General features: G+C 48.0%; 2 protein-coding genes across 3 annotated transcripts in view; one reads left to right on the forward strand and one right to left on the reverse strand.

Annotated features, from left to right (window-relative positions):
• Positions 1-6,439, forward strand: part of POMC (proopiomelanocortin) — a 50,909-nt gene extending 44,470 nt beyond the window's left edge. The window contains exons 3-4 of the mRNA XM_083178811.1: positions 1,300-1,443; positions 5,456-6,439. Coding sequence (XP_083034937.1) covers positions 1,300-1,443; positions 5,456-6,103 — 792 coding nt within the window. The 3' untranslated portion in view covers positions 6,104-6,439. The remainder of the gene's footprint in view (positions 1-1,299; positions 1,444-5,455) is intronic.
• Positions 1-9,671, reverse strand: part of LOC146064866 (ryncolin-2-like) — an 85,921-nt gene extending 76,250 nt beyond the window's left edge. Inside the window, exons 1-2 of one of the 2 annotated variants that reach the window (XM_083178806.1) lie at positions 9,523-9,671; positions 6,448-6,624 (exon numbers count right to left, since the gene is read on the reverse strand). The gene's annotated coding sequence lies outside the window, so the exon portion shown is untranslated. The remainder of the gene's footprint in view (positions 1-6,447; positions 6,625-9,522) is intronic. The other variant, XM_083178809.1, reaches the window with a different exon arrangement.
• Positions 9,672-12,187: the final 2,516 nt, after the last annotated feature.

A 12,187-nucleotide genomic window follows, 5' to 3' on the forward strand; every position in this document is an offset into this window, starting at 1 on the left:
TATACCAGTGGGTGGCGGGAGTGTTACTACAGTATATACCAGAAGGTGATGGGAGAAGCACCAGGCTGGAGTGTTACTATATACCAGTGGGTGATGGGAGAAGCTCCGGGCAGGAGTGTTACTATATACCAGCGGGTGAAGGTAGAAGCACTGGGCAGGATTGTTACTATATACCAGGGTTGACGGTAGAGTTACTATATACCAGCGGGTGACGGGAGTGTTACTATATACCAGCGGGTGACAGTTGAAGCATTAGACAGGATTGCTACTATATACCAGGGGTGATGGGAGTGTTACTATATACCAGGGGTGACTGGAGTGCTACTATATACCAGGGGTGATGGGAGTGTTACTATATACCAGGGGTGATGGGAGAGTTACTATATACCAGCGGATGACGGGAGTGTTACTATATACCAGCGGAGGACGGGAGCGTTGCTATATACCAGCGGGTGATGGGAGAGTTACTATATACTAGCGGGTGACGGGAGTGTTACTATATACCAGCGGGTGACGGGAGTGTTACTATATACCAGCGGGTGATGGGAGTGTTACTATATACCAGCGGGTGATGGGAGTGTTACTATATACCAGTGGGTGATGGGAGTGCTACTATATACCAGCGGGTGATGGGAGTGTTACTATATACCAGCGGGTGATGGGAGTGTTACTATATACCAGCGGGTGACGGGAGTGTTACTATATACCAGCGGAGGACGGAATTGTTACTATATACCAGCGGGTGACGGGAGTGTTACTATATACCAGCGGGTGACGGGAGTGTTACTATATACCAGCGGGTGATGGGAGTGTTACTATATACCAGCGGGTGATGGGAGTGTTACTATATACCAGCGGGTGACGGGAGTGTTACTATATACCAGCGGGTGACGGGAGTGTTACTATATACCAGCGGGTGATGGGAGTGTTACTATATACCAGCGGGTGATGGGAGTGTTACTATATACCAGCGGGTGATGGGAGCTTTGCTATATACCAGCGGGTGACAGTAGTGTTACTATATACCACCGGGTGATGGGAGTTTTATATATGCCAACGGGTGATGGGAGTGTTACTATATACCAGCGGGTGATGGGAGTGTTACTATATACCAACAGGTGACGGAGTGTATATTCCAGCGGGTGTCTTCTTAGTACCTGGGTTTTGTGTTACCGTTATGTCGCCTTGTGACATCACTGAGTCGTCAGAACAGTAACGCTGAAACCATTGCTGTGGATTATGACTGTGTAAGAAGTTTCCATGCAATCAGCGTGTAACAAAGTCTCCTCTCTGTTTCAGCACTTCCACCTGAGAATGCCACCGCCCGTTTGGAGCTGTGTCCTCGTCTTGCTCGGGGTGTTTATATTTCATGTGGGAGAGGTGCAGAGCCAGTGCTGGGAGAGCAGTAATTGCGCAGACCTCAACAGCGACGACAGGATTCTGGTGAGATACTGCACATGTATCATCGCTTTCTACCTATAAGTCAGACCTGATTGGAGGACTAATTTGTTCTCTAAATGGGCAAAAATATGATGCACTGCAGGTGAGGCTGATGTAACAGGTGCAGAGAGAGTTAGATTTGGGTGGGGCGTGATCAAATTGAAATCTTAATTACAGTGTACAGTACTGTATAAATAAAGAATATGCCCCTTAAGAATAGAGCAGCCAGTATTTATCTTACATAGAAACAGTACTACTCCCCCAAATCTTACTCTCTCTGCACATGTTACATCTGCCCCACCTGCAGTGCAGCATGGTTTTGCCCATTTTGAGAACAAATTTGCTCTGCAATCAAGTCTGAATTAGGCCCATTATCCCACAAGTTTGATGCCGCTCTCAATGAAATAGGGTCTGTCCCAAATGTTCAATGGCTGTTCCAGCATCTCTGGTATACACACAGGGACTTGGTGCTGCCGCTAAGTGGCTGTAGTTACCGGCCTGAATTACTGCCTTATGCTAACGTGGGGACCCTATCACCTAATATGGGGGATTGTGCGTCTGCAAGAGGAGACTGCTGACCATTGTATTAATGCTGGACGCCACCACTGCCACCATTTCTATCAGCCCCTGCTATGTGCCGGAGATCCATCAGTCTTCTCTCCCCGTGTACATGGGTTGGCGTGTTCATTACATTACAATTATTTGGGGATCTATGTACTAAGGGGGCAATTCAGACATGCGAAATTCGCTAGTCCGGCCAATTGTTGTAATTTGCGCATGTGCATGCACGAATCTGCACATGTGCAATCCCCTGGAGCAAGCGCCTTTGGCGAGTTTCACATGAAACGAATGCAGGATACTGTGTGCAGGAGGACACTCATGTCGGCATTTTGACTGTCAACCTAGCCATTGTCAACCTTCTGTGGTTGACCCAATGCATGTCAACATAATTTGTGTTGACCCAGTGACCCATCCTCAAGAAGGGGCCGGCAGCGTGCCCTCTCTTCTCCTCGGCTCCTGGAGCTTGACGTCCACCAGAGCCACCCTCCCTACGCCTCTGGGTATAGGCAGTGGTGGCCAACCTGTGGCTTTCTGTAGTTACATGTGGCTCCCAGCACTGACAGCCTGTGACTATCCGCAGGGCCGCCAAGAGAAATCCTGGGCCCCGGTACAACAATTTCCTGGGGCCCCCCATGGACAGAGCTCTCCGCACACTCTGCGGACCCATTGTTACGCCACTGCTTCCAAGGTGGATACAGGGACAAAATTTTACACCGTAATGCCTATTACACATGTCACACACCTATTACATATTATACCACATGCCATAATGCTCATTACATGTTATGCCACATACCGTAGTGGCCAATACACATTATGCCATACACCGTAATACCTAGTACATATTTTATCACATGCCATAATGCCCATTACATATTATTCCACACAACGTAATGCTCATTGCATATTATGCCACACACTGTAATGTCTATTACATATAATACCATACATATTATGCCCCATATTGTAAGTTCCGCTTACCTAAATGCTTGTTGCTATGGGCTTCATGCTTGATGCCAGGGGTTAACATGTTCTACCAGGGGTTAACATGCTCGTTGCCATGAGTTTACATTCTCTGCCAGGGGTTAACATTCTCTGTCAGGGGTTACCATTCTCTGCCAGGGTTAACATGCTCATTGCCATGGGTTTACATGCTCTGCCTGGAGTTACATGCTCTGCCAGGGGTTACATGCTTTGCCCGGGGTTAACATGCTCGTTGTCATGGGTTTACATGCTCTGCCCGGAGTTACATGCTCCGCCAGGGGTTAACATGCTCTTTTCCATGGGATTACATGTTCTGCCAAGGGTTAACATGCTGTGCCAGGGGTTTACATGCTCTTTGCCATGGGATTAACCTGCTCTGCCAGGGGTTACATGCTCTGCCAGGGGTTAACATGCTAGTTGCCACGGGTTTACATGCTCTGTACGGAGTTACATGCTCTGCCAGGGGTTAACATTCTCTGCCATGGGATTAACCTGCTCTGCCAGGGGTTACATACTGTGCCTGGAGTTACATGCTCTGCCAGGGGTTACATACTGTGCCTGGAGTTACATGCTCTGCCAGGGGTTACATACTGTGCCTGGAGTTACATGCTCTGCCAGGGGTTACATACTGTGCCTGGAGTTACATGCTCTGCCAGGGGTTACATACTGTGCCTGGAGTTACATGCTCTGCCAGGGGTTACATACTGTGCCTGGAGTTACATGCTCTGCCAGGGGTTACATACTGTGCCTGGAGTTACATGCTCTGCCAGGGGTTAACATGCTGTGCCAGGGGTTCACATTCTCTACCAGGGGTTAACATGCTCTTTGCCATGGGATTAACCTGCTCTGCCAGGGGTTAACATGCTCATTGCCATGGATTTACATGCTCTGCCATGGGTTACATGCTTTGCCAGGGGTTAACATGCTCGTTGTCATGGAGTTACAGTACATGCTCTGTCAGGGGTTACTTCCAGAGTTGGTACTCCTGCAGGAGGTGGCCTCTCTCTGGCCCAGCTCCTCACGGCACCCAGGGACAACCTACCCATCCTTAAGTATCCTCCTGTCGTCGAGCCACGGTAAACTCCCAAGTCATGTGGCAGGATCTCACCACGCCCTGGATGTAGAGAGTGGAAATACTTCTGTGATGCTGCTGCCCCCATGCCGGCCCACATCCGCACTCCCAATGTCACCACTAAAAGCTGACTCCGGCGCACTCAGACCCGGAGCACTCCCGACCAAATAAAAAAAACCTTTGCGTCCAGACCCAGGCCCCCCTGACAGGCCATGGACCGGGTAAACTGTACCTGAAACCCCCCCCCCCCTCTCGGCACCCCTGATAATCCGGCCTTGTGAGCAGCGTACCTTGTAAGTTGGTCCCTGTGACTAGTTCCGTTTGGTCTGGGGCTGGAGCGTGCGTTTATTATGTGAATCTGCCTTTGTATTTTATGTTGGATCTGGCCTTTTCAATGTATTTTATACTAGGGGTGTGGGCTAAAGGCCATGGCCAATTTGTGGCATACGAATGATGTTGGCTCTTGGGCATCCCTAAAAATATTTTTGGACTATTTTATTCTGGCTGGTTGGCCGCCCCTGGTGTGGAGAATCCTCACCCTGCCTTTATTACTAGTACAACATTTGAATTATGATCAGTGGCATAAGTTCATACCCGATGCCCAGAGGAAATACAAAAGGTGGTAAAAGTGTCTCCGGCCTGCACACATACCTCCCAACAGTCCCGATTACAGCGGGACAGTCCCGATTATCAGGGCCTGTCCCGCTGTCCCTCCCACGGCCGGCAGTGTCCCGCGGTGAGGGGGGGCTGTTGGGAGTCCCCCCTTGAGAGTTTTTCTTTAATACAGCTCAAAGAAAGGTGATATTGCGAGAGATACAGAACCAGCCAATCAGCTTCTGCCTTACATGTTACAATCAGTGTTTTCAAAATAACAGTTAGGAGCAGATTGATTAGTACATTATTGCTCACAGTTGTATCTTTCTTCAAACTTTGATAAACCCCACATATAATGAATGTATTAGTCCTTAAAACAACTTCTGCTCTTCTTTCTGTAAGTCACCTGTAGCTCAGTATATAAACACTTTGATCTGTTATATCACATTCCTAGACTATGCGGCTTAAAGGAGCTGCAAACGGGGTTTGTGAGTCAGAAGTGACTGGAGAAATCTTTAGGAAATGAGTGGAGAGAGAGATATATCCTAGTTCAGCAGCCCCCTTTCTTGGGACCCCATTGACAGCTGGAGCCCAGCAGCCACTGTCTTCAATGTCTCTGGGAGTTACAATACTCCACCGATTACAACCTGAACAAGGTCCATCATCTGTCTATTAATGGTGTTACCATATTTTGGGTAGTGGGATTGTATATGTGTTTGGTGAAATCATTTACCAATTACTTGAACAAAAAGAAAGTCATAACAGTTGTCTAATAGGAATATTCCAACCTTTGTCTCCCGACAGGATTGTATTAAAGCCTGCAAAATGGATCTGACCGCCGAGTCGCCGGTGTTTCCCGGGAACGGGCACATGCAGCCACTCTCCGAAAACATCAGAAAGTACGTCATGAGCCACTTCCGCTGGAATAAATTTGGTAGAAGAAACAACACCGGCACCGACAGCAGCAACGCCGGCTACAAACGGGAAGATATCGCCAACTATCCCATATTTAACCTGTTTCCCAGTAGCGACAACCAAAACACTCAAGACAGCAACTTGGAAGAGGAGGACAGGCAGGACAACAAGAGGTCATACTCTATGGAGCACTTCCGATGGGGGAAGCCAGTGGGCAGGAAGAGGAGACCCATTAAGGTCTTCCCAAGTGACGCCGAAGAAGAATCCTCGGAGAGTTACCCCATGGAGTTGAGGAGAGAGTTGTCCCTGGAGTTTGACTACCCTGAAACCAATTCTGAAGAAAATCTGGAAGAGGGCGAGTTGGTGGACAGCCCAATCAAAAAAGATAGGAAATACAAGATGCACCATTTTCGGTGGGAAGGGCCACCCAAAGATAAGAGATACGGAGGATTTATGACCCCAGAACGAAGCCAGACACCTCTAATGACTCTTTTCAAAAACGCCATCATTAAAAATTCCTACAAAAAGGGCCAATAGGATAGGAGAAATCCTACTTAAAGCTCTTTCAGGTGAAACCAGCATGTCTCTCCTAAAGTCCGTCGTCTACCCTACGATCAACTCTTACCAGTCCACTTTGTAGCTAGCGGTATTCACCCCATCCTGAGTTTATGTTATGTCACACTGAGTTCTGAATGTACTGTACAAAGTTAGTAAAACCTGGAAAGGAAGGCGTAAAAACCAGCGTTGTACATATGGAAAGGGTAGATGACTCTACCGGTGAATCTCTAGTTTTTCGGTTTGCTAAATTATTTTCATATCTGAAGAAATGTACAATAATGTAAATGAATGGGAAATTAAACGTTTACAATCTTACTGGCTACCTGGCTAATATTCTTTCCTTAAGCTTCTCAACTTTGCTTTAACGGAGACAGAACCCGTTGGAACAGTGCCGTAGGCGGGTCTGCACCGATGATGATGGCGTGTACCAAAGCGAGAGTGGTCCACAGTTAGTTCCGTACATGCTATCGCCCTCTTGTCGCCATCTCAGAATCAGCACCCTGTGGGGGAGATGTATCAAATCACGCTAAGAGATAAAGTGTAGGGGGATAATGAATCAACCAATCAGCTTCTATCTGCCGATTTTCACACAGTAAAATAACAGAAGAAGATCGGTTGTTTCTCTCTGCTTTATACTTTCTCCAAGGTTTGATATACTTCCCCATGTGTTTGTGGGTCCCAATGAAAATCAAGATCCAACAATGACTTTCCGTAAATAGAACTTACCACAGCTCTGTGCAGAAGACAAGTGGAGGTATTGACTATGGTGACCAATCAGCTTCTAGCTAACATTTTTGGAATGCACTAAATTGAATCTGATTGGTTGATGAGGAAAGCACCCAGTCGCGTATCTATAATGAGTGCAGGGTGTGTTGGGCCCACCCCACACTCCCTGCTCCCATTTCTTCCCTTCTATGGAGTCCCGTGACAGTAACAGTGACTCTGAGCACTAGGGGTGAGCAGGTCTCCGGAAAAATGGGCACGTGGGTTTTTTTTTTTAATCTGCATCCTGCGTCAATGGAAGGTTGCAGCACTTGCTGGACAAATATCCCAATGACAGTTAGGAGCCAATTGGCTGGTGGTTTATCACTATTTTAAGAGTATTCACTTTTTATGAAATAGACCTATCCCCCCCCTCCAAAAAAAAAATAGTCCCAACATGAAATAATTAGCATTCTCCTTTAATAATTCTCCCCTAAATAAAGAAGACAATAACCCCCAATCACCTTATGTACCCACATGCCTATATGGGGCAGAGGGCCCTTGCAGGGCACAGTTACAATCCTGCTGAGAATGTACAAATGCCCACTGTATATAGTACTGAGAACTGCTAATCACAATGGTTATAATAATCTCTGCACTCTAAAGGCCCCCATACATTAATTTAGGCCGACTTGTCCTTAGGACAAGTCGGACCCAATTCTCCTGTGAGCCACCCGGCAGCTCCCCGGGAGGCTCACATACAATTTGTCACTTGATGAGCCAAATTTACATGTGATAAATCGCTTGCTCCCCGTGTAACGGGGAGCTGCGGGCGGTGAGGAGCAGGGGGCAGGCGGTGAGGGGCAGGGGGCGCTAGTGATCCTCATCAGGGGGAGCAGTGGGGCGGGCGGCGGGTCCCTGAGCACTTAGCTGGCCAGGCTGGGGCGCAGGGAGCCGTGCAAGAAGCCACTGCCGTCAGCAGGAGCAGGGGGGCAGCGCAGAGTACCAGAGAGCCGTGCAGGAGAAGACGTGGCCAGGCAGCGGCGGGACTCGGGAGCAGAACACTTAAAAAAAAAAAGCCTATACAAACGCATAGGAAGCCATTGATTGGCTGAGACCTCTTCAGCCAATTAGCGATTGGCTGAGAGAGGTCTCAGCCAATCAATGGCTTCCTATGCGTTTGTATGGGCTTTTATTTATTTTTTAAGTGCTCTGCTCCCGGCACCACTCGCGCTGCCGCTGCAGTGTCTTCTCCTGCCCGGCTCTCTGGTGCTCTGCGCCGCCCCCCTGCTCCCGCTGATGGCAGCTTCTTCCTCCTCTGCCTGGCTACCTGCGCTGCCCCCCCTGATCCCTCCGCCCGGCTCTGGTAGGTCCCTCCGCCAGCTGCAGTCCCCGCACGGCTCCGGGCAGCACATAAGATTTAGAAAATCTTATGTGCAGCCCGTCCGACCTGCCGACTCCGATCCGATGCGCACGGGGCCGCGCATCGGGTCGGAGGGCATGTCTCCACATGCGATTTGGGCCGATTTTCATCCGAATTGGGCAAAATCGTGCCCAAATCGCATAGCGTATGGGGACCTTTAAGGTGCCCACAGACGCATCAATTTTACTGTGCTATGTGTTTTTGACTGTACAATGGTTCTATACAATTTTTCTTCCAGCTTGCGATGCGATGTGCACTTGGATGCATGCGATGCGATGCGATGAACCCATGTTTGTAATGTTAAATTTCAGATGTAGTCTAAAAAGTACGTGCAGCACGACATACAATATCAGGCTCCCGGGAACGCGCATCGCATCGCACAAGCCCATAAACACCATCCAATAATTGTACATAAGATGCAATTTGTACTTAAAAAGTACAAAACGCATTTGATAATTGATGCGTCTTTGGGCACCTTTAGATTGATGTGTTTAGCATGACCAGGTGACCTAATCTGGTGGGACCCCAATACTGAAGCTGGGTACATGATAAAAGATGTGTGCACCCAGCTATGTTGTCACCAACGGGGATCCACTGAGGTGCCGGCAATAGCAAGTGCATGCCGAATGCGATTGGGGGGGATGGCATGTTGTCGGCCTGGGTGTGGGGACCGATTCAGAGTAAGAGCAGATTGGCAAAAATCGTGTTATGAGATTTTCAGAAATTTGTGGCCAATACTGAAACATCACGAAGATGGGGAGGGCAGCTGACGTCCTGTCATGTCAACCACCCTGACCAGGCATCCGCCCAACCACGTAGCCATGGGAATGGGCGTTTCCATTGGCGACCCAAGTCCCTGCCGCCGTGCACCCTCAGCCCACTCCCATGTGTGCAAAAGGCTCTGCGACTGGTATAGTCACTGAGCCTTTTGCATACATGGCGGAAGCCTGAACGTGGCATAATAGACCCTGCGCAGTCCCAGAAACATTGGGACAGGGATGAACTTGCTATCGAGGAGATCAGAATCGGTCCCTTTATCCGGCCCATACAATGTTAAAGGTGCTACAGTAGTTACGTACTGTAGGTAAGTCACACCAGCCAAACCTAGGAGGTCGTATGCCCCCAACTCATCCCTAAAAGTGACACTTTGTACCATTACAGTGACTTTACCAATATGCCGGCTGAAAATGTCAGCGCTCTATGATCATTACAATGGATGTGGTCAGCAAAGGTCAACAGTCAATAGCTCGACACATGAAAAAGATCAGCATACCTTAGGTCGGCATGGTCAAAAGCTCGACACATGCAATAGGTTGACATCGGGCAGCATTATATCCCCATAGCAACCTAGCTGCTGGCGGAGCAGGAGGGATTGGAGATTCTTGTCGCGTTCCCTCCTGATACATTTGGGGGAAACTTAATACAGGGAGAGAGAGAGAGAGAGAGAGAGAGAGAAAGAGAAAGAGGGAAAGAAAGCAAGAAAGAGAGAGAGAGAGAAAGAGAGAGAGAGAAAGAGAAAGAAAGAGACAGAAAGATGGCACCGACTCAAGATAAAGGGGCGAGGCGGTGCCATCAGGTGGGGGGGGGGGGGGGGGGCATGACTCTGTACATCCCGTTCCTCCTATATTAAAGATAATAATGCTTCTCTTCATCTCATTAATGGAACTGATCCTTTGTCTTAAACAATGGTCATTACTAACAGCTCAACAAAGACACTGAAACCAGGACGGTTACTAAAGAACAACATTGTAATCAGCAACAAACAAGGTCATATGTACAAAGACATTACAGCACTAACAGGCTGAAGAGGAGGAAGTTATCAATACGCAGGAACTTTATACCTTATACTGTATAATGACTTCCCAAGGGCAGCGCAAAAAGGCAGCTTGACGTCAGACTGTGAAACCGGTTATTGTGAACACAAAACTGCGCATTCCTAATAACCTATACAGAACACAGTGACGTGACCGGGGCTATTTACTAAGGTCTACATGGGTTAGGTCGACATGGGGTTTTTCACAGTTTTTTTACCCGAATGTCGACACGGGTTAAAGTGCTCCGCGTCCCCTCGCATGGCTGACTACGCTCAGCAGACTATTTGATTTTCCCACCATACCCTAGTGGATGGAAGGGCATGAAATACCGCCTGTCGGCACATGTCGGCTCAAAAACAGTGAAAAACCCCATGTCGACCTTTTGAATGTCACCCTAACCCATGTCGACCTAATGACTGTCTAACAACTTGCTGGTGACTCAATGACGTATCCCGTACACAAAAACACAGACATTCTAGGGTTCATTTTTGTTGGAAACCAATTAACCTACCAGTATAGTTTTGGAGTGTGGGAGGAAACCGTAGTACCCAGAGGAAACCCACGCAAGCGCAAGGAGAATATACAAACTCCACACAGTAAGGGACATGGTGGGAATCGAACCCGTGACCTCAGTGCTGTGAGGCAGTAATGCTAACCATTACACCATCCATAATGCCCCAGATTTTATACCAGCGCAAGGGCAACGGCAAAGTGGATAGATTAATGCCACTTAAATATACGAACAGGCAGGGTCACATTGGCCAGTGGTGCACGCAGGGGGGGTTTCTGAGTACCCAGAAAGCCCCCCAGGAGTCTAAGGGCCCTAGGCTGAAAGCTGAGGGTCCCCTATTTCCATTGGTACAAGAATTTTAAAAATCGGCCCTTGGGAACCGGAGATATCTGACTTCAAAGCAGTGGTCACCATCCAAGCCTGTTAATTGCTCTTCCCAGTCAGATATTTCAGGTTCTGTCTGGCTTAGAGTTTTTCTGAGGGTATATTCCAAAAGCTGGGACTCTCCCCCTTTGCTGGACACTAGTAGCTTGGGTACTTGTGTATTATCACGGCGCCCACGTTTTCCATCGTAGGGCATTGTACGACCAAAAATCGCATGCGATGCGACTCGATTGGACCCGATTTTTAATTGTACAGGCACCCAGATGCCTAATTCCTATGTTAAATGCCCCCCCAGACCCGATTTTTGATTGTACACCCACCCTGGTGGGTAATGACTATGTTAAATGCATATACTGGGTTACCTAAGTGTCCATCTCCGTGCTTTTCTCCGCCCCTCTCTGGAAACCGCCTTCTGAAAATCCTGTGTTTGCCCCTATAGGCATATACATAATACATACATACAGGCACTGTCAGGATCAAGACAGACAGAGGGTGATATGTACTAAGCCCTGAAAAGTGATAAAATGGAGAGTGATAAACAACCAACCAATCAGCTCCTACCTGTCATTTTTCAAACACATCCTGCGACATGACAGGTAGGAGGTGATTGGCTGGCTGTTTATCACTCTCCATTTAATTACTTTTGAAGCTTAGTGCATCTGGCCCCCTAGAGCAGAGCCGGCCTTAGGCATAGGCAAACTAGGCAAGTGCCTAGGGCATTTGGAATGCCTAGGGGCACCAGCAGCTTCTGCTGATTAAAATGATATGCAGCATGCCTATATTCTGTGTGTGAGTGAGGCTGTATCTGCATATGAAATAGTGTATTCATGGAAATCACTGTAACATAGCATTCCGTATGCAGGTACAGCCACAGTCGCACACAGAATATAGGCATGCCACATATCATTTTAATCATTGGAAGCTCCTTGTGTATGCTGGTCATTACAATGCAAATAAGATGAATTTTCAGCAAAAAAGGCACCGAACATTAGCAGAACTGGCCAGGAGCTGCATGGCCTATTGAGTCAAGATGTATGAGGAAACATCTGTATCCAAGCAGAGGCAGAGGTCACAGTGTTAGCGGCTGTGCGAGTGCTGTCTGCGGGTGGGTTGGTTGTGCAACAGTGTTCGGTATATGTGTAAGGGGCATTATGTGTATCATGTATAAATGCATTAATAATGTGCGACATATGTGTAACAGGCATTATGTGTGTCATGTGTATAAGGGC

Source organism: Crinia signifera, chromosome 3 (genome assembly GCF_055691185.1).
Source record: "Crinia signifera chromosome 3, ASM5569118v1, whole genome shotgun sequence".
NCBI lineage: Eukaryota > Metazoa > Chordata > Amphibia > Anura > Myobatrachidae > Crinia > Crinia signifera.